This window comes from Corvus cornix, chromosome 8 (genome assembly GCF_000738735.6).
Source record: "Corvus cornix cornix isolate S_Up_H32 chromosome 8, ASM73873v5, whole genome shotgun sequence".
NCBI classification, from domain to species: domain Eukaryota; kingdom Metazoa; phylum Chordata; class Aves; order Passeriformes; family Corvidae; genus Corvus; species Corvus cornix.
Window position 1 is genome coordinate 26050122 of NC_046338.1, and position 23039 is coordinate 26073160.

General features: G+C 49.5%; 1 protein-coding gene across 2 annotated transcripts in view; it reads right to left on the reverse strand.

The window, feature by feature from the left end:
• PBX1 (PBX homeobox 1) overlaps positions 1–19165 on the reverse strand; it is a 126935-nt gene extending 107770 nt beyond the window's left edge. For both annotated transcript variants that reach the window (XM_039555714.1, XM_039555715.1), the window contains exons 1-2: positions 18719–19165; positions 16162–16235 (exon numbers count right to left, since the gene is read on the reverse strand). In XM_039555714.1, coding sequence (XP_039411648.1) covers positions 16162–16235; positions 18719–18909 — 265 coding nt within the window. In that variant the 5' untranslated portion in view covers positions 18910–19165. The remainder of the gene's footprint in view (positions 1–16161; positions 16236–18718) is intronic.
• Between the last annotated feature and the right edge of the window lie 3874 nt (positions 19166–23039).

Below are 23039 nucleotides of genomic sequence, written 5' to 3' on the forward strand. Positions count from 1 at the left end.
GGAGACTCCCCAGCTTGCAAGACGGGGGATTTGCAAGCGTCTCCTACTCACCTTTGCTCAACAGGGACCACAGCATTTGCAGCACCAGCACACGGGAGTTTTGACTCAATTGTGGTCATCTCCTGTTGGCTGACCCACTGCATTTAGCAGCGACAGGGAGTGCTGAAAGGAGGCTGTGGATACTAAAAACCCTTGCTACAATCCTCCTCTAGGTCTGACTTGTTGCACTGAGGAACAGAAAGACAGCAGCCCTGCAGAATCCAAGTAAGAGGCATGTGGACACCCCCCCACCCACATACACCACCTAAACGAGCAAGGAGGTCTTTACTTTGACCTCTCAAGCAGAGCAAATGCCTCTGTAAAGACACTTAGGGACTGTCTGCGGGGTCAGGAAGACAGTCACTACTGATGGAGGCGAGCACTGCAAAGGGTGACAGGGCCAGCCAGGCTGTGGTCCCTGCCCACAGCAGCCTGTGGCAGACACAAGCTGCGCAAATGCACAGCTCCCTTCACGGCTGCTGCTCCGCCACTGACACGCCAGGAAGCACTCGGATCAGGTAATGGAGGGTGTAGGAGACTCGTGAGAAGATTCCTGTGAGTCAGCTGAGCTGGCCAGGGCACAGATCAGCAAGCTCCGCAACATCAGCAAATAAAAGAGGGCAAAACCTGGACCACCCCGGCCCCTTCCTGCTGCCTCCAAGATGACCCCCACAAGTTCGGGCTTGAGGAGAGCAGCCAGAGGCATATGGAATGCTGCAGCCAAGGCTGGGATAAAGACTCAACCTGCTATGCCTCGGGGCAAGGAGGTGGTCGCCTCAGTTCCCTGGGGAACACACGGAACACAGTCCTGGGGCTTGCTGAGCAATCTGGCTTCTCTTCTGCCAACACAGGAGACAATATTAACCTTGCTCATTCAAGCCATGAGCAGTCTCCACATGCAAACTGAACTCAGGAAAGCCTCCTCTCACCCACAGCTTTCAGGCACTTCCCAGGATTTAAGGGCCAAATGTAAATGGTCCTTTCAAAGTCCTTTTCTGACAGCAGTTTTTTCTCCTCTCTCGCAATCACATACTCATGCCTCATACCATGGAGCTGGTTTATGCAAGGGACATTCACATCTCCCTGACAAGAGGGTGGCCTCTGCACCAGCACATCTGCTGGATCACAGCACCTCTTAAGGAACAGCCTCGAACAAAGGGTCACCATACATTTTGTGGAGACCTCCTCTCCCTGGAGGCTTGAGAGTCTTACCCTCCAAAACTCTGCCACACTTGGGCTGCAGCCAACCCAGCTTCCATAAAAGCCTCCACAAAATCTCTGCCATGAGGTGCTTCCATCCTTTCCTTGTCGGGGACTTCCAATTGTCATTATTTTTCATTTAAAAAAAAAGAAAAAAAGAAAAAAAAAAAAAAGGTGAACCGTGGGGAGGACATCTGGAGGAGGGATAAATACCCATCAGGAGTCATCCCAGTCCTGACAGCTGAATGAGTTAGACAAGTGCTAACAAACAAACAGGCTAAATTTCTCCTTTCCCTTCCTGACAGGCCAAACCAAGGCTCCAGAGCACCCAGAACACCAGGCCTGGTCCCTTCCAAGCTTTTGGTGGTAGTGAGAAGGCCACCCTGGGCAGCTGCCCAGCTACACCAGCCTGGACACGCTACCCCAGCACAGGGAGGCCCCCAACACTAAACCGCATCTCCGTACCCCCCTCAGGGGGGTACCACCACCACCCAGAGGAGAGCTCCAAAGCCAGGGGAAATGAAGACCACACCAGGGCAATGCAGCCTTTAGGAACAGTCAGGGTGCAGCACCATGCACCCCCTCCTCCCTAGGGCAATACCTCCTGTTCCAGCAGAGAGGCAATGCAGGCAGGCCAGCAGCCTCTGTGCCTCTGATCCGTAATGGCTTGTAGCCTCTTCCTTCCCCTGCTCCCAACATGAGGCACACCCAGTGCTAAACACTGAGGCTAACTCCATCCGGTCCTTCTTCCCTATGTCTATTGTTGCTAAAAATTTATCCAGTTTCTGACAAAAAAAAACCCCCAATTTTTACACTGCACCTCCCCTCTGCCCTTCAAAGTAAAAGTACCTCTGGTCTTTCCCCAGGGAGGGGGAGATAATTTTAAACATGAGTCCCCCATGTACCTAGCACTGCTCCACTCCTCCTCCAAGGACTTTCACATAGGCCTGTCCCATCAGCCTGTCTGTGGCATTTGATTTCTGTCTGTCACTAAGTGATGAGGACAAAGGGTGAGGAGTCAGGAAAAGGTCTGAGCTACTTTGTTCATCGTCTGGATACGAACTTTGGATGAACTCCGTGGGGAAAGAGAAAAGCCGCATGGAGCGAGATGCACAGTGCACAGCTCTCTCTCTCTCTCCCCTCAAGAGAAAAAAAAAAAAGGAAAAAAAAAAAGGGAGGCTTGAACAAGGGGAACGGATGGGAGGGAAAGGGAGAGGAGAGCATTCCCCATCCCCATGGCGGCAGGCAGTCCTGAGAGCTCCCTGCTCCGAGGAGACAGAAGGATATTCAAAGCGCCTTCCCAGGAGGCATGTTCAATAAAGCAGGATGCCAACGCAGCCTTTTCTCAAACAAATCTGTTAGCAGCGGGCCAGGGGCCAGCCACAAGGGCTTGCTTTTTAAAGCAACCAAATGGGAATTTCCTAATAAAATTTTTTAAAAAGCCTCACCGTGGCACGGGTAAAGGGAAGCTTGCTGGCAGCAACATGAAGTATTTTACACACAGACCTCTCTGGAAGCATGCAAAGATGAAATACAGTGCAGGGAAGGAAGTTCTGGGATGCAGCCAGGGCCAGGGCACCAAAGCACTCATGTGCTCCCCTGGCACCCACCCGGAGGAGCTGAGAGAGAACACTGCCTACAGCACAGTTACATACCGGGGTGAAGGTTTACAACCACGATTTCTGCTGCTCTGAGCAAGGGAGTAGGCTCAGGCTGTGTTAGGGCAGAAGTGATTACCCTCGTGCTGACCTCTGGGACTTCGAAAAGCCACCACAGGGCACACTTGGCTCCTTTGCTTCACTCCACTTTTCAGAGCTAAACCAAACCAGTTTGCAACTGGAAAGCCCCGTGGTAGTCTTGCAAACATGAGGTAAATCAGCCCCTCCTGGGCAGTAAAGCCACCACACACTTTGTCCTGAATGGCTCTTGCCCAGCAGCCAAGATGCCTGCCCTGGGATGGGACACAGCCTCCGTCGAGGACTACCGATCGGCAGAGCCTCTGCACAAGATGTGCCAAGCCGGGCAGGAAAGTGATTACAACTCTATGGGCAACTCTGCAGCACTCACAGAGACCTGCTGAGTACTGGAGGTGTCCCAGACAAACAATCCCACCATGCTGCACCAGCATCACCCACTGAACACCAGAGGGGACCCTCAGCCCAGCAGGCTGGCTGGGAACACCAGCTCTGCCACCTTGGAAGTCTCTGCCTGATGTGCAAGCAGCTGGGAATTCAGGGGACATACTGGAGGCTGTTCATCACCAGCCTTCCCTGGAAATCCCAGCAGAATGGGTGAACTTACCCTCCAAGATGGGGAATCCTACATAAGACAGACTATGTGGGTTACAGAACCCAGGAGAGCACTTGAAAGCAATATACTGGAACATGCTGGAGACCACCCCACATGCCTTGTCTCTCTACTAAACACCAGGAAATAGAAAACAGTTCCGTACAAGAAAGCTCTACCTGGAAAACAAACACAGCAGCCCAGCAGAAGACACTGGTGAGACCTTCCCAACCAGGCACACAGCAGCAGGCAGAGTCCGCATTCCCTTTCAGGGTGGGAGAAATCTCATCCCTTTCACGGTGTCCAGCACAGCAGAGCTGCAGAGATGGTCACAGCAACCACTATCTCAGCTCCAGTCTGGCCTCTCTGTTTGGGAAGGTAATAACTCACCACCAGAAGCAGAAAGTGGAACAGATCAAAGGCTCAGCTTCACTGACTCACAGCTACACACTGCCCCAGCGCTCCCAAGATCCACCCGCTCTGTAGCAAGACAATGACCAGAGAAAAAAGAAGAGAAAAAGGGGAAGGAAGCACACTTCTGAAGGGAATCAACCCATCTGTGGAGGCTGGCAAAGCAAGGTCCTCCCTTGCAGCCACCACCACATCCCAGAGAGGCAAATGTGAGGAGGTTACTCAAGCATCTCAGAGGCACTGCCCAAGACCTCTGATGGAGAAACTTTGATCTCCAAGCACGGCCAGTCCCTGGGGACTGCCTCTAAAGCACACAACACAGCATGCCACGGCAGATCAACTCCATGGAGAAAACTGCAGCCAATTTGGAAGAGCTTGTTCCCCTGCTCACTTCAGAAAGTCCAAAAAAGTTCATCTGGCGGTGGGAGTGACCTGCACCCAGGCCCTCAGCCAAGGTAGCCTGTCTCAAGGCAACAAGCTCCCACCAGTGTGAACCAGACAGAAGGAGGAAAAAAAAATGGACAGGATGTTGACTGGATTGGCCAGCAATCCTATTTGTAGAAAGTGTGGGCTTGGGAAGGTGATGTTGGTGCTGCTGGATCCAGGGCTGTTTTGAGAACAGCAAGGAAGAGGAAACAGAGGGAAAAACTGGGGACTGGGGGGAAAGAAGGTAAAAGAAAACAAATCTGCTTTATTATTGCTTGAAACCCAAGGAGACGGATTAAAGCAAACATCCCCCCTGCCCCTTCCAAATCTGATTCCCATTTGTCTCTATATGGTTATCATTTGTTCTTCATTTAGGTCTCCTCCATGCTCCTTGCCAACTCTTAGGAGCCCTCCAGAGAGCCATCAGGACTGGCTTCCCTTGGGAACCTGCGAGGGCAATCATTGACCAGGGTCAGACCCAGCACCAGTGCCTGTGCACAGGGAGGAGATGCAGCAAGAAGAAGGCACCTGGATACAACTACACACATTAGGCAAGAGGCCAAGGAAATCCTTGGAAAGAACTACCCAGTGGTGCTGATGGGCACCTGGGTGCCTCTGGGGTAGCAGAGTCAGCATTCCCAAAGGGTGAAGCAAAAGCAGTAAAAAAAACAAAGCAAAAGGAACCAAGAAGAGAGGATGCAGCACAAGCAGATCCACCACACCTGCATTTTCCTCTTTATTAGCAGACAGCCTTCTGATTAAACAGGAGCTTAAAAATTACCCTAATGGAGCTCCTTTCAAACACAAACCACAGGGACCTCTCCTAGCTGCGCAGCTCCTTTCCCAGTGCCAGCCCAGGGATGATGCAACAGCTCCATGGCCACCCTTGCCTGCAGGACCAGTGTCCTCCACCAGCCGTGCCTGCTGCTCCCAACGGGGCATTGGAGCACTGCATCATCATGGGCTCTTCTGCCCTGGCCTCTGGCTCTCAGACCCCCAGATATGTTTGCCTTTGCCAAAAGACACTTGCAAGGCCTAACCCAACATGGCAGAAAAAGGGAAATAAAAATCTGTCCTTCTACCCATGTGGACTTTGCCACTGCCTCAGGAACATGGAAAGACCAGGAACTTCCCCTACCACCAACCTTTTGTCTCACCTCCTTCCGTATTACTTGAGTTTTTAATGGTAAACAATTCCAGTCTGCCCTTGGGATAGTCTCCCTAAACCTCCAGCCATGCTATCATGCTGCTGCACATCCTACCCTCAAGAGCCCACAAGTGAGGATCCCATGACTTTCTAGAACTGGGTGCAGAAGAGCCATTTCTAAGGAGAACTCCCACCCCAGGCTGCGCACCTGCCTGACATGCACCGCAATCCTATTCAAAAGGAAATACAGCCCCCTCCACCACAATAAAAACCAACCAGGCATCCGCTGCCCAACCGATCCATCCACCACAAGAGCAAACTGAGCAGGGTCTGAGCTCTCCAGAGCCAGGGCCAACCCTGCATCCACCCAGTATCAGAGCAGGTCCAGATGGTTGCACAGGTATCATGACATTACACAACACCATTTTCCCCCTCCTGCTCACTGCCTGTGGAGAGGACACAGTACCAGCAGCTGCTCTCCCTGCTCCCTTCCTGCCTGGAAGGAAAGCAGAGACCCCTGACCTTCTCCAACACATCCTCCCAGCCCCTCCACAGCTTAAGAGCCCAGGTGTGCAAATGTTACCCAATGCCCTAGCCAGGCAGAAAGTAAATTCCAGCAAACGGGGGAAATGCCAGCCTCAGTCAGACACCGGGATGTGCAAATAGCAGCCAGGGACCTTCGGGAAAGGAACAGCCCAGGCCCAGGCGCTCCTACCTATAATCCTTCTCAGGATGCCCTCTCCAGCAGCTTCTGTGGCAGAGGAAGGATGCTAATTTGACTATTTGAGGGAGCAAAAAAAATAAACATTTGCTCTTGCACTAAATGACCTTTTCAGCCACTTGGGGACAGAATTGCACCAGGGCTTTAGAGTGAGCTACAGCAGGTGATGCTTGCTCCCTGCTCCCATGCTGGATGCTTTGTGCCTCCAGATGCATTTAAGGGGTCCACGCCTCCCAGCTACCTCTGTCCACCCAGTAACGGAGCCAAGAAACAGCCCCTTTGGAAAAATCTGTATGAAGTGGAAAGGAAGAAGCGGTCTGCTGAGAGCTCACTGAGCAAAGCACTTCAGATGGTTTCATTTCACATCGCCGAAAGCGTAAATCAGGGAATTGCTCCTCAGGTTCTCCATTAGCAAAGTATATTGCAACTCCCTCCCCATCATCAATACCGATCGACACTTCACATCTGCTGACCAGATCTAACAGCCAGGATTTTCTGGGGGAATAATACATTCAGTGAAAACACCATTCCTGCCACCTGCTCCCCCCAAACACGCAACTGCTCCGGGAGCAGCTCCTCACTCACCATGGGCACATGCACAGCACTATGCCGCAGCCAGAAGCCTCACGAATTCAGATCGGAAATAAACAGATGACCCCTTCAAAGCAAGGGTCGTAAACCCTTCAAAGCACACCTCCAAACAGTGGAGCATGTCTCACTGCCTGTACCTTCCCTAAACATGAACAAGCACTCTTCTGGAAAGCACCAGCTTCACACAAAACCTACCAGGGGGCCCATGTCCTGTGCTATCAAGTCAGGATTGACAGCCACAACCCTCTCCATCTAATTTCTTTCACCCTGTGAACTGCAATCTCTAGCCTTTTGTCTAGAGATTTGCAACAATCAGAGTATTGCAAATTCATCATGTTTTTGCAGTATTTGAAATAATATTTTTGCAATTTACTGCAATCAATCTTGCTATTGAAAATTCTTGCAGTATTATTGCAGTGAATCATATATTACAATAATAATTTTGCATATAAGCATGCTCCTCCCAAACAAAAAAATACTAACCTAAAACACTAGCAACCTTCCAAATTAGAGAGTTAGGAGTTAAAAGTCAAATTTACAGCTTAAAGCCAGAGACCGATCCATGCAGAGACTCCAGGTATTGTATCATTCCTAATGTTTCACCAGAGAATCACTGCGGGGGGAGGATGTGTGTGTAAACAAGCAAAGTACACCCACCAGCAGCTCAGGTTTTGAAACATTAATGTTGAAATTAGAAAGGCACATTTAGGAGAGTTACAGGCAGATTCACTTTCAGTTTGGCTCCAGCCCTGTAAATATCAAATGTCAAAAGGAAACAACTGCACTGAGTTAAGAGAGAAAAATCTCCGTGCTGTGGAGACATACCCGGGATCGGGACCACTAGAGCTGGGAAAGGAGCAGCAACCAGCAAGGAACACTTCACAACTGGAAGGGTATTTTTGCCGGGTAACCTGCCACTGCTAATTCTGCTAATCGACATCACTCTGGAATTTGAAAATGTTATCCAGTCAGGAGAGAAACTTGATTTTCCTCTTCTGGTAACAAGGATGGGCAGGCCAGCCAGGTTGGGTGAAATCAAAAATGGGATGTGGAAACAATGAACTGAGTTTCCAGGCTTGTACTCGGGCAAGAAACAAAAATCCAGGCACCTGCATTTAAGCAGGCTGATCCCACTTGCAAAGGCAGCTCTGCTCATTTTTCAACAAGGCTGAAGTAAAAAATGGCAAAGTTATCATTTTAGATTAGAGCTGCTGCTCCTCACAGCACTGGCTCTTCCGAGGGTTTTCCATTCATCAGTATATTTAGGGGGAAAAAAAGGGGTTGGGGGGCAGCTGCAAAGAGCCCATCAGCTTTGGGCAAGCAAAAAACTGTTTTGGGTAAGGCTTCTCCTATAAATAAAAGGCTGGGAATGGAGGGGACAGTGACAACATACGGCTCGCTCAAGGTGTCACAGGGGATTTCTATTATCTGTGCTGGCGGCCTCCCCAAAACACAGAGCACCAGCAACAGCACTCCGTTCCTCAGCGGGCACGGTTTCCCTGGCAGCCAAACCCTCCACCAGGCTGCCCATTCTCTGGCTGCCTTGCCTTCTCCACCAGGAAAGGGAGCCAGGAGAAGTGGCTTTCTGTTCCAGCTAAAAAAAAAAAAAAAAAAAATTATATATATATACACGTATGCACATACAGGGGCACAGCTCACAAACACAAGGCCAAGAGATATTACTATTCTTTTTTTTTTTTTTTTTTTTTTTTTTTTTTTTTTTTTTAACTTGACACAGTTGCAAATCAATAATTCCAGGCCAACTGATTCCCAGCACTGGGAGAAAGCATCACCTGAGCCCCTTTGGAGCCTGGCCTGACAACACACACTAATGTATTCAGCCCACAGCCTCCTCAGGCCATGGCTTTCTGTAATTTATCCCTATAGCACCCACCATCCTGGATTATTTAAGGGGGATGCAGCACCTCCGAGGCAGTTTTGAGAAGAAGCTGCCAACCACCCAGCCCACAAAACCATCAGTTTTGGTTTCCAAAAGAGTTCCCAGCAGACGCTCCCCAAAGGTGACACAGATTTCATGGAAAACCCCCACTATCAATGCCACTGGAGCACACAGTGGAGGTGGTCATCTGCAAAGCACCACGCAGCACCTACAAGCACCCAGCACACCCAACAATCTGGGATGCTTGCACAGCCCAGGCTCTGGTGGAGGGTGCAGTGTTGGGGTGCCACGTGTGACTCCAGGCTGGCAGCACAGGAGCCAGGCACTGCTCACAAACAGCTTCTCCTACCATAGGGAACACTTGCCAGACCAACCAGATCGGGACCCAGTGTATATTTGAGGAAAGCAAAGGATGCAGATTGAGGTTGGTTTATTAGATTATGGACAGCCCCATGCAAATAGGGCCATATTGATCCGGTCTGCAAACACCTGGCTGGGAATACGAGCAGCCCCTGAGTATACAGAAGCTGCTGGAGATTATTAACCAGATCCATTGCTGTAAATCACATTACCTCCTTCCAAAGCCTGACCCCGCACGGAGTCCCCCTGTGCTAGCTGCTGTATAGGGCACATCCTTGCAGCACAAAGGAACATGACTTCTCCCTGCACGGCCCCCCAAACACCCGAAGACTCAGCCCAAAAGCATGGAGCCTGGCAGGGGCCTCCTTCTCTGGGGGCCATGCAGCCAGTTTTGTGCAGTGCACCTTCCCCATAGAACTCCCAAAGCAAAACACATTACCAGGAGAAACTCACTGCATAGGGAAACTACCATAGAATGCAAAGCAGGAAGAAAAAAATTACAAATAATAAAAAAGGTGGAAAATAGATAATACCACATCTTCAGGGGAAAACTCACCCCCTACTCCTATTGGGTTCCTCATATTTTGCATCAACTGCAAACCACCCCTGTAGTGCAAGGGCCAGACAAGACAGGCTCTCCTGACTCCCAAAGCACTCCAACTCCAAGCACAGGAAGGAAAAAAAGACAGTAGTAATATGCTTCCCAGCAGATTTCCAAGAGATCACGAAACCCTTTGCAGAGCTTCATTAGCAGAGAAGGCAGCAGTTCTGGGAGTAAAGGAGGAACTGGGGAATAAGGTGCCAAACCAAAGGCAGAGGAGGAATCCTGTCTTCCTCCCTTCTCCCTGCCAAAATCCACAGCTCTGATTCAGCAGAAGCACCACCAGCAGCACAGCCTACTGTATCTCACTGCAAACAAACCCATTTATGTTTAAACCACCACCCTACTCCCCTCAAGGATTGCTGCATGCAGTAATTTCCTTGTGACGGGGAAAAAAAAAATACAAACCATGATGAAATTGTCTCAGAGTTTCTCTGTGCTTTGTTTACAACCGCTGCCTTCAAACCTAGAGCCCGCACAAGTCCTGCTAACAGGAATAAATCTCGCATTTGAGAGCATTTAGAAAAGCTCTGCTTGCAGACACTCAGTGCTCCAAGAGGGAAATCCTGCTGCAGGTCGCAAATAAGGAAACTTGAACCATTTTTCCCAGGAGAAATTTAGGCCTGAAACATCTTCCGAGTTTCTCATTTGGAGCTACAGGGCCCAATAACAACATCTCTTTCCCCGGACTCACCCACAAACTGACCGCTGCCAGGATCATACAGAGGTGAGGGGGAGATGGACTGGGCAGCAGGGAAGACAGCCAACATTCATGAAAGAGAATGCTCTGGTTAGCAGCTGTTTATGCCCACATCTGGTTCATACAGGTATTTTTCCAGCAGGCATCAATAGTGAACACGGAGACTCTTTCTCCTCCATGCCTTGTCCAGTGCTGTCAGTAGGAATTACCCAAAGCGTAGGCTGCTGGCACTGCACCTTCCAGGAACCCCCCTTCCCTGGACCCAAAGCTACCCAAAACTTGGGGAGGCCAGTGCAAAGAAAGGCTTGGAAACTTGGGAGCACGGGGATCAAGACCTGGAAGACTGGCTCATCCATCCCCTAGGAGCAAAGAGATACGGCTGGGAGCAATGGGACAGAGCCCCAAGACCTGCCAAGAGCAGCCTCGTGCTCTGCTGCAATCACAGCGAAGTTTACTCAACATCAGGCACCCACAAAAATCAAGCCTTGAAATAAAAGCAAACAGGTTTGCTCCTGCACACCCCAAATTGTGGGGAATCCCTCAGGAGCAGGAATGCTATGCCAGAGCCAGGCCTGGTTTCTCTGCTTTGATGGCAGGGCCAAGGGGGAGGAGGTGGGAAGAAGAGCCCACTGGCAGCCCTGTTCTTCCCACCTCCTCCCCTGGAGGATTGCAGGAGGCCAATTTTGATTAAACTAATTAAGCCTGCTCCATTCAAAGAGCTCCAACCACATGCTACCAGGGGAGAGGAAGAAAATATGAAATTACAAGGAAAAAAGAGAAGTCTCTGTGCAAGCACGCTCCTCCAAAGCCGTCCCTCCCCAGAAGATCCCTGATGGACACCACCATACTGGAAGATAAAAGCCCAGAAAATGAACTTGTTTTAGAGACAGGTCCAGTCCTGAAGACCCTGCTCCTTCCAGCCACCAGGACCTACTGGGACACATCCCACTTCCCATCAGGATGACTCGTTTCCATTCCATCCAGGCCAGTCCCAGAGGAAGCCACTCCTCTTGTGTTAATTCAGTCCTCCACCAAGCCAAGGTCTACCAAACCATCCCTATCTTCCAGCCCCTTGCACGTTCCCTCCCCTTCTTTCCCTGGAAGACATCAGGTTTCTGGAAGCATTTAATTGTGAGTTATAGGGCAGTGTGGATCGGACTGGAGGCCCTGCTCTCCCAAAATGTTTCACTTCCCCCCAGGGCAGCCACAAATATAAAATAAAACCCTGCAGACTTTGCCTGGCTGGGAGAGAGAAGTATCACTTTTTGCCTTCAAAGCCTTTCAACTGGCAGGAAAAAAAAACAGTAATAACAAATATCAAAGCAAAGGCTTCCTCCCCTTTGAATGGCAGGAGGGAGAGCAGGCAGGCCAGGGCTGGACCTGCCGAAAGCTGAGCCTGAGCGGGGAGACCCAGATCCTGCAGGGCTGGAGCACAAGCACTTTCCTGATGAGCTTTCACATCAGCAGAATGATGCCTTAGGTGCAAGAATTGCATTGAAATTCAAATCGGGGTGTTGAACTCTCTCCTGCACCTTGGGAAACCTCCTCGGTGGAAACACAGGATAAGGAGGAGGGCAGGATTTGATACACCGGGGAAGGGCTGGGGGAAAGGAAAGCAAGCTGCCCCATCCTGCTGAGAGAAATGCTTGAGCCAAGGGGCACTGGGCTTGCCAGTGTACCCCCTCTTAAAGCTCTGCCTCACACCCCAAAACCCCAGCACCGCACATATCGCATCTGCCCCTCTTCTCCCCAGGCTGCTCCTGGTGGGGTTTTACTTGGGGCGTGGGGAAGAGAAGGGAGGGAGGGAAGGAGGAAGAAAAAGAAACCCCATATCATAATTGCTATATTAAAGCGAAATAGCAGGCAAGAATAATAAGAGAGGTGTCAGAAGTGAAATACAGTAACAGACATTAAAAAAAAAAAAGAAGACTACAGTTCTGCGATGGGGGTGTTAATTGAACACAGAGCTGGAGAGAACAAAGGGGTGTTAAGGAAGAGAAGAAGGGGAAAAATCCTACCTTCCTCCAAAGATCTGATTTGAGTTAAGTTTGGTGAAGATAATGCACAGGGAAAGATAGCTAAGAGGCACCTTATATAGCTATTATGTTCTAAAATTAAAAAAAAAAAAAAGACAACAAACCCCTTATTCAACAACAATTGCACGGCTAATCAGTGCTGTCTAAAAATATTCCACTTCGTATATTCCCCCATTGATGCGATGTACATTTTTCTTTTAATCCTGAATTCCTTCAGCACAGGAGGGAGAGGAGGGTAAGAAAATAAAAACTGCAGGATTTCAAATGCAAAGTCAGAGTCTTTTTAAGAAGTAGAATTTGCCTGATGCCCTCACCTCCCCCAAATGAGCAGAGAAAGTGAAACGATGGGAAAAGCTCTTAAGGAGGAGGAATCAGATTAAATGGTCATATATCCTGTGCTCAGCCTCTCCCCACCGGTCCCCGCTGAACGAGATGGGAGTTGGGAAAGGCTCACAGCTGAAATAGATGCTGCTGCATTTTGACAGCAGATATTTTCCAGTTTGCCATCCAAGGACCCCACGTCTGCGTATGCCTTGCCTGATTCTTCTGCTTAGCTATTCTGCTCATGCAGAGAACAGCTTAAAAAAAAAAAAGCCATACCAAGAGAGAGGGAAAAAAAACAAGGAAAAAAACCCCAAAAAACCGAGCCATAAAGACAGAGCCCCTGCCTCCAAACTTTTATAAATCAGCAATGCAATTTCCGATTTCAATCCCTATTGACGGAGGAATCAATTGTATTTAGGACAACAATGCCTCCCATTTCCATAATTATTATTCCAAAAAGCCAGCCAGCCATTTGAAGGCAGTCCTGCCCCTTCCCTCGCAACAAAGAGACCAACAGCAAGTGAAAACACACCAAATGAACGCCAACAACTTCGATGTATATTTAAGCGGCAATTTTTTTCCTCCCCTACATACTCCTGCCTGGATCAGACCTCTCAACTTTTATTAAACAGACATCACCCCAAAAACAGCAATCTCCAGGTTTGCAGACAAAAGACAACCCACTGAGCTTTCTTTTTTTAATCATTACAATTTTTAGAAGTGCTAATAAATACTTTAAAGTAACTAGAGAGCCCAAATGGAAAAGGCAATACTTTGGCCAGTAGAGATGACCTATTTTTCTAAGAACTTTATGGACACTTTGGGTTTGCTCAAGAGAAGGTTAACGCTATGAAATAGTAGCCATAATGTTGCAAGAGATGGTGGTAAAGTCTCCGTAAGGCTCTGGAGTCACTTAAATCAGGCAGCGGGGTAACTGAACGCACATTTCTGCACATCATAACGCCAGGGGGAAGATGTACGCACGCACTTTCAAACACCCACCAGTGACCACAAACAACCACCAGGATTTCAAACGCTACACATGCAAAAATCTGGGAAGCTAAATGGAAAGTGGGAAGCAAGAAGTTGGCTCAACTTTCACACTGCTGCCCGCAAGGAAGGGGTAAGCAAACAGACATAGGCAGTACCCTCAGCCCCAGGAAAAACAAGGCAAACGTCCTCCTAGCATTGGGCCCACAAAGCAATAATTTAAAAAATAAATAAATAACTAAATAAACCAAAACCATCTGGCTGTTTGCTTTCTTATGAAGTGTGACTTTTGGGGATGCAGATGGGGCAGAGAGGAGGAGGTCCTTGAATTTGCAAAATGAAATAATTCACCGCAAACATATCCAAGGGTAGATACACAATGCTCCAAAAGCCATCCTGAGTCAACCTCTTTGGAGGCCTCCATAGCACAGCCCCATAGCCAAGGCACAACAGCAACGAATAGCATTTATAAAAATGTAAACAGCCCCAGTTCACACCTGAATATACTCATTTCCAGCAGCATGCTTTACCCTATACCATCTCTTTCCATTTTCCTTAGCAGACAGGAATTACCGCACCTCGTCACTGTGGGTATGCACAATTCCTCATCCCTCCCCAGCTCACCCAGACCTCACAGCATGGCTGAGCTCACTTGGCTTTTCCCACCAAGTTTGGTCCCAGCAGATTCCCCGTCCCCTAACTCTGAGCTGATAGCAAAGCTGAGCTAGGACTAAAGTTACTCTGCCAAAAAGTGTCCCTGCGTGGGGATCATATGCAGCATCAAATACAGCCTCAAACACACTTGGAGAAGAGACAGACAAACGTTCTTTGGCTTCCACAGAATTAAAGGAGAAAGAGAGAAGAGGGAAAGGAACTCGATGGCTCTTTTGTGAAGGCACGCAGGGGAACACTATAAAGTCCTGAACATTTATCTCTATGCCGACTCTGTCATGTTACAGCATAAGAACAGTTTGGAGGTTCCCATACCAAACCCACTGTTGGTTATTATGGGAAGTCTGCATGGAAGGACTCCTCAGGAAGGTCAGAGGCAGCCTCGCAGCTGCGAGGACTCCAGAGAGTCGAATGCCATCGGTAGGTGCTTTGTCTGGACTACATGCTGCACAAACAACGCTTAACAAAGGGCCCTCTCAGTCATTTTATATATATTGCAAGAGTCAAGTAATTGTATTTTCAATCAGCTGCTCATGCTGGGAGGTTTTATATATATATATATATATATATATATATAAAGAATGAAAAAAAAAAAAAAGATACAGTTTGGGTTTCTGAAAGCTGTTCCCCTTTTATGTGTAACTATCAATGTATATCAACTGCATGTGCAATCATATTTATTGTCACTTTCATTCATGTCATGCCCTTGCTTATATGGCTTAGATATGAATTATTGACTGTTTCAGTCCTTGCTGTAAAGAGGGGGGAAGTGGGGGAAAAGTCAAGTACTTTGCAGCATGCTAAAACAAGGCAGCTACAGTGGCATGGGAAAGTCCACGGATCAACTCCGGTCAGCTCAGAAAGCCAACAGGAGAGATAAACCACCCCTCAAATTTCCATCATTCCCCCCACATTTTTTAAAAAAATTAAGACAAAAAAAAAAAAAAGAGAAATTCCAACAAATACATAAATAAGTGGTGCATGTTGCTAAATGTCCTTTCCTGAGCATCTGTTGTTTAAGATCACCCTTGATTGATGACTGCTATTTTTTAATTGTTGCTTTTAAAATTTAAATGCCCCCCTGGGATGTGTTATAAGTGTGTTAGTACATGGTAGGAGGTCTGGAAAGTGGGAAACAGCAGAACCAATGCTCTCATGCCATTAGCTTCTAAAGAAGCCTGAGAACACCCGATGCCATAAAACAACAGCACCCTAAAGTAACTAACAATCTAATATACTGCTTTCACTAAAGGCAACTGACAACTTGCTCTTACATGAGCTAGCCTGGATGATTGGCAGACAAGAGCATTTTAAGTCTTTCTTTAAAAAAAAGTAAGAAACCTTTGTGTTTACCTGAATACTAATGGTAATAAAACTGCACAATTTCATTTTGTTGGGATTATTTCCCACACATCCGCTCTGCACTCAGATTTTGTTTTTTAAACAGTGCCGTGTCTTAAAGAAGAAACTAGAGCAAGACAGAGACCGCAAGGAGGTTGATTTTTTTTTTCCCTCCCCAGAAAAAGCAATAAATAAAGAAAGGCTATACAATAGAAAATAAACCACGATATTTTCTCTTCTAGACACAAACCACACCATGCAAGTCCACTGCCAGAAGCATTAAATACCAACGAGTTACTTCTCCCCACTTAAATACTGCTGCATGGGGAGGAGGGGGGGGCCACAAACTTGGTGGAATAAAACCCCCAAAGAGCAAAAAGAAAAATAATACAGAACCAACAGCATTGATTTCCTACCTGTTTTTTCTTTGATTTCACATAAGACGTTAAAAAGCGCCGGCTTCATCCTGTGGCAGTTTAAAGCATGTTTCCTGGAGAGAAAAGAAAAGAGGGGAGAGTGAGCTCAGGAGGAACAACTTTCCAAATTCACGCGGAGGTGGGGGGGCAGGTTTGAGCCCCAAGTGCTGCAAACAGCAACCCACCCAATGCAGGGGAGATGAATGTCACCAGTTTACGAATGGCTTGAAAATTGCCTTTGCCGCCAAGCAGCTCCACGGCCGGCGCAAGCCAGGCAATGCTCCACGGCAAAGCCAGCAGCTTTTGGGAGCCAAGCTTGGATCAACTGTCTTGCTCAATACAGACAAAGCACCGGCTCTCCCTGTCCCCCACCTCCAATATTACACCAGGCCATGTGCTTTATTAGGCTCGACCTGTAAGGCAGAGGGGCAATAAACTCCTCCTTGCCCCAGTGCCGGAAACATCCTCTGCTTAGAGCTGTCAATTCAGGGAATTTCAGCGCCCAGCTTGGAGCACAGAAAGACGTACAGAGAGAGAACCCCATTCCTCTGCCTCCATGCTACTTACATCCAGGTTATTTGCAGGTGTTAAAATTTAATTCTTTACAACTGGGACAGTAAACACATTAAAAATCACAGCTGGCTGCTTCTGGGAAAGGGAGGGAATGCTATTCAATGCCGCTCCTTTCGGCTGCTGTTATTCCAGAGCTGACCGCTCTCCTGTGGGTTTTGAGGACAGACTTTGGGGAGGGGGTGTTTTAATTGGCTGGTTTTAAAATCCACCACGCGCCCACTGAGGCAAAGAAACAGTATGATTTAATTTTTTCTCTTAAGCCATAGGGTGATTTTCAGTTGTATACAGGGCTGTTGCTATCAGGCACCAGTTACGGGGATTTCTGTTTACCAACCGAAATTACACGCGAAAGACGATGTGAACATCTGGCAAACATTCACACTACTTACCCCACCACCCACAACATGTTAAAAAGATTTATATATCTGATGAAGTCTCTCAAAGGTATATACCCTTGCAGAACCACAGTGTTCCCTTATCAGCACACCCAGATGGGTGCAGACATTTGGGTATACACAAATCACATAAATATGCTGTAAGGGCCCTCCTACAAATAATGCTGGCACTTTGCATCTTCTCAAAACTTAATTAAAAAAAAAAAAAAAAAAGAAAAAAACGAACAAAAAAAAAAGAGGCAGCAAAACAACCGTGCAATAGTAGGACTGAAGGAGGAAATGCAAAGCCAAACATTACTGATAAATACAGTGTGTTTGCCAGCTCAGAAGTAAAAATAATAATAATTTACAAAAAAAAAAAGAAAAGTACTGTGAGGAAGCAGCTGAAATAGACCAGCAAGACAAACCCATAAAGTCTTCTCCTAGCTCTGTTCTGCTTTGGTTTTATTGATTTGATTAACTACAGTAAATTATCCAAGCAGGAACACACACGATTCCTGCAACTTTCCAAAGGAAGAGCCCCTCACTGCCCCGGGTCTGGCCGGGGAGAAAGTGAATGATTTCCTCCTCACGGCTACGCTGCCCCTGCAAGAACATAAGAAAATGAATAAAATCAACCCTGCACCCAGCCTTTTTGGTAAGCAGGAGCTCCACAGAAGCTGTGGAGACAGGGACGATGGAAGCTGAGGTTTGGGGGTACTTTTATCCTTCTCGAAGTTCTTAAGTGAGTTTTGGGGCTGTGCGGTGCGTTTTTCCAGGAACAATGTATTCTAGCAATCTGCTCCAACTCGGGGCATAAATATCAGGAGGAAGGACAACACACCAAGCAGCTTTACAGCCCAGAAGAAATATCGAATGTAACCCAGGCAATTCAGGGCAACTTTTTTGTTTTAATTCCTCCATTTGAGGGGTTTTTTTTTTCCCCCTCCCTTAACTTTTGGTAGTGCCTCTGAAAGTGCGCATTAGGTTTGCACTCCCCAAAGCTCAGGGCAATTCAGATACCGGCTCTTACAGCCTTATTTTTCCTTTTTAAATACCTCTGCAATTAAGAACGAGGAAAAAAAAAAAAGGCAAAGCTTCTATGAGCATCTTCAAAGCGCAGAAACACGCTGAAAAATAACACCACTACAGGGGCCTAAGAAAGAACATTATTAGCAGCCCTAAAAGCGGGGCAGCACTTCGTGGGTCTTTCCGAGGAGCCCGGAGCGGAGACCCCCCACACGCCGAGCCTGCCCCAACCACCACCGCACTGAACCCCCACCCCAAAAAGGCTGGGAAAAGCCAGGCCCAGTTTGTGAATGGAGGGAGGGGGCAGGCTGCGGGCGCGGCGACCCCTCGAAACCGCCACGAAGTTAGGAGGTGGGAGAAAGATGGGAAACAATAAGGGGGGGGGGGGGGGGGGGTGTTAACCGCTCCCCTTTCTTTTCCTCTCCCTCCTTCGCCACATTTCTCGGCAGGAGGAGCAGCAGGACCCCCGTCCGCCCTATGCGCCCGCGGCCGGGCGCGCTCCCCCCGCCGGACAACAAAGGCCGGGCCGGGGCGCGGGGGAAACTTCCCGGCACCTGCCCCCCGCTCCCCGCCGCTCTCACCTGGCCTGCGCCTCGTCCAAACTCTGGTCCGTGATGGTCATGATCTGCTGTAAGATGTCTCCGATGTCCTGCTTCCTGCCTGCCTCCCCCTCCGCCCCGCCTGGTCCATCCTGCATGTGCTGGGACAGGCCCGGGTGCCCCGGCATCCCCACCCCGCTGTGCGTGTGCATCAGCCGCGGCTGGTCATCCATCGCCGGCCGCCGGCCCCGCTCCGCCGCCGCCTCCTGCCCTGGCTGCCGGGAGCGGCGCGGCTGGGCTGGCCGCCTGGCTCCTCGCTTTCTTTTCTTGCTCGCTTTCTTCTTCTTCTTTCCTCCCCCCCCTTCTTCCTCCTCCTCCTCCTCCCCAGCCTCTTCCTCTTCGCTTTTTATTTATCCTTCACGCTGGCGCCCGGCTCCGCGGCGGGGAGGAAGAGGAGGAGGAGAAAAATGAAGGGGGGGGGGGGGAGGGAAAAAAAAAAGAGAGAGAAAAAAGAAAGGGAAAAAAATCCCTTTGGCTGCTTGAGGAGGAGGAGGGAGGAGGGAGGGAAGGAGGAGGAGGGAAAGGGGGGGGTTCCGGGGAAGGGAGGGGAAACGGCGGCGACTCCAAAAGCAGGGCAGCTCAGCCCCGCGCCAGAGAGGCAACGGGCGGGCGGGGGGCAGGGGCTGCGCCCGGGGAGGAGGAGAAGGAGGCGGCGGCCGCCCGCGACGGCAGCGCCGGAGCTACCGCGGCCAGAGCCCCCGCGCACCGGGGGAAGGCTCCCAAACTTTCCCCCACCCTGGAGCCGCGTTCACGGCTGGCTGGGCCCCCCTGCGCCGAGCCTGCGCGCACCGCTCCGGCCCTCGCCGCCTGCTTTTGTTCGGCTCCGGACTCCTCAAACTGGCACGGAGAAGCCCGGGGGCGGGGGGAGGAAGGGGCAGCGGCGCCGCCCGCCCCCCGGCCCATTGGCGGCGGCAGCGGCGGGAGGGACGGCCCGCGAACCGCACCGCCCCCTGCGCGCCCGCCCGTCAATCTCCGGGTTCAGAGGTGGGACGGGGCCGCGCCCCGCCCGCGCCTTAAAGCGACCGAGCGCGGCCGAACGCGGCGCCGCAGGGGAAGAGGTGGCCCGGGCCGGGGATGCGGGCCCCCCGCCTGCCCTCACCCCCCGCCTTGGCCCTGGCCCGCGCTTCCCGCCCCTCCGAGCGGTGCCTCAGCTTTTCCGCCTCCCCTCGGGAGCACCGCGGCCCCGCGGCTGCTGCTCAGGCTCCCCTCTGCGTTCTCCCAGCTTCCTCCATCTCCTCTCAACCTCTCCATGCTTGCCTCCTCTTAGTCAGCCATCCTGCCTCTCCTCAGCCTTCCTCACCTCCCGTCAGCCCCCCCATCTCCCCTCAGCCAGCCATCCCACCTCTCATTAGCCTTCCTCCCCTCCTGTCAACCTTCCCCATCCCCTCGGCTCCCCGATGCCCTCCAGACAGCCTCTGTGCCTCCCCACTGCCCCTCAGCCATCCAGCTGGCTCTGACTCCCCAGACTGTCCCCAAATCTCCCAGGAATGAGCAGGGTTCCCCCACCACTGTAGCCCCCAGGGAGATCCTTTCATCTCAGCCACCAGTGTGTCCTCATGGTGCTGTTTCTCTCACTAAACCTTGGACCAGATGACCCACTGTGGTCCTTTCCAACTTAGGCCCGATTCTGTGATTCTCTCCTTTCTCTTCCCCAGTGCAGAGCCTCCCCAAGCACATCTTGCAGGCCAATGGTGCCACATCCCACACTTGATTGCCCCTCAACTGCCCAAACAGCACAGGAACAGCTGGCAGAGATCCCAAGACCACTATTCCAACCTACATGTCACAGCACTCTGGAGAGGAAGGACTTCCCCAGCCCCTTTCTCCACTCCCTGGCATTTGAGACTGAGTCCTGCATCTGGAAGGATCTCTGTAGGCATCAGCTGGTCAGCAGGCATGGCCCTGGGACTGGGCTGGCCATCAAACTTGCATTTAAAAATCAATAAATAAAACAGTTATGGTGATTCAAGAATTTCTTGCATGGCAAATGGCTTCATTAGATTGTCCCTTTCTCAGATCCAAGGATGCCAGCTCCAGGCACCTTGTAACACAAGGGAAGATGTGTCTAGTCCAGCTCCTGACTTCAGCACTGGTTGGGGAAAGACCCATCAGGTACATTGGAGAGAAAAAAATATGTAAGGCAATTGTTTTGCTTCCACTCTTCCTTTTTAATGAAACACTTTCCAGTGTTTTAAGCAAAACATGACTTTTCATTTTGAAATTTCCTTTCGAACCATTAAAATGTTTTAAAGCAGTTGAAGGCACAGTGAGATGTTTTGATTTTTGTCGCTCTGAAACGTTTCACTCAACATGTTCTTCATGTGTTCAAGATTTGCCAAAATTTTTCAAAGGTTTCTGCTTTCTCACCCAAGACATACCTGTATATTTTTTACCTTTGTGAAAAGAGAAAAAGAAAAGGGAGAAAAAATATTATCATCTCCACGGCTCCACTGGAAACAGAACTGTATCCAAGAAACGAAGAGCCAAGGGACTCCTCTCCAAAGGTCCAAGCTTTCAGACACTTAGTCATCCCTTCACTTGCTTGCTCACATACCAAGTCTAGACATTTGCTGTCTCAAACCCTGGCAGGGACTTTCTCACCCCCACAGGTCAGCCCAGGGTCTTTTGGGTTTGATTTTGAGCGGCTCCAAGGACAGGCAGTGTAGCAGAGCTGAGCGTGCACAGTGGGAAAGGGAGCATGATGTCAGGGACATTGGGGACCATGGGATGCAGTGGCCTGCTGACCCTCCTGACTCTTGTTTTGAAGATCTTTCCCTATTTTCCAAGTCAAAATGTGATGCCTCAGCACATCAGGCTGGAGAGAGCAGGAGCCAGAAGACCCTCCAGGAAGCTGGCATGGGTAGGGTACGAGGTACACACAGGGTTGGTGAGCTCCAGGCAGCCCCATGGTGTCTCAGAGAGAGCAGGACAGAGCAATCCAAGCTGCTCCAAGGGAAGCATCCCAGCACAGAATCTTGGAGGATCTATATGCCAATGCAAAAATGGCAAGGATTCTGCCTCTGCTGTCTGCTGGAGTCTGTAAAATCCTTCCTGTCAGAGATAACTAATCCTGGAGCCTTTACAACACCTCTCCTGAAAAGCACATTTCATTCCTCTGTCTCCTCCTGCCTTCCAAGTGCATGAGATTGCAATAGGTATTACTGAAAATATTCCCTATGGGAGCCGACACTGGACTCCCTTAAAATCCAAACACCATCACCCCTCCTTCCCCAAGACACAAGTGAGCACTATGTTCTATTATCTCTACACCCACTAAATCTTTCTGAAATAAAGAATAAACATTTCCACCACACATAGTGTAAGTGTATGTGCCAAGATGCCTTGCTTCCTCTCCTCTGTGCTTATTATAAAGTGGTTTTGTTTCAATGGCATAGCAGATGGACAGCGTCCAAGTCTGGCGTCCCCACTCCCCCCAGTACATCTAACGCTATCTTTGGTTTATCACAGATTCCTGCAGAAAATGTTTATGGGAGCCTCTTGTTTAAAATCTTGGCTGTATCACAGCATAATTCCTATTATTTATTAAATGAAAATCAAGCTGTTGTTAATGCACCATTGCTGTGGCAAAGTGGAGCCCTTGGAAATGAAGACCAAACACACTCTCTGTTCTCCGAGCACAAGGGAAGCATCCCGCTGTGACCATCGCTCAACAGTCATGACGCCACTGGGATGAGAAGCGGTTTCCTGGCCTGGGACTCCTTAAACATTTCCTTTTTACTGAAGAGAGACTCCTTTGCTTTGCTGCCCCAAACCTGACCTCCCAGAGCCAGACAGTGCACAGATCATAGCTCACACCATCAGAGGGGCTCTACCTAAGACACCACTTTGGCCATGCCCTTCTTCATTCACCACGACCAAATTAATTTTCCTCCCTCTTCTGCAATTTTCCTCTAACAGAAAAATTTCCATGGAAAACCCAAAGCCCCTTCTATTTCCCAGACAGCCACAGTCCCTGTAACACAATGAGCTCCATATAGATGGTCTCCCTTACACTGAAGTGTGGCAGTGTTTACATTCCTAACTGGTTTTCAGAGGAAATTCTAAAATTTTCCTGGAAATGTCTTGTTGCTTTGAACTGATTGTTTATTTGTCAATTTAGTCATTAACCTTCTTCCTTACTCCTTTGGCTTTTGATAAGACAGAAAATGTCAAAGGAATGGGAAATAGGCTCAGAATGATTTCCCCTGGCGAAGGATCCCAGTCCTCAGAAGCAAAGGGAGTTTTCTCATCAATTTGAGCAGCTTCACTCCAGGTGCCAGGTTAAATCAGCCTTCAGGTTTTT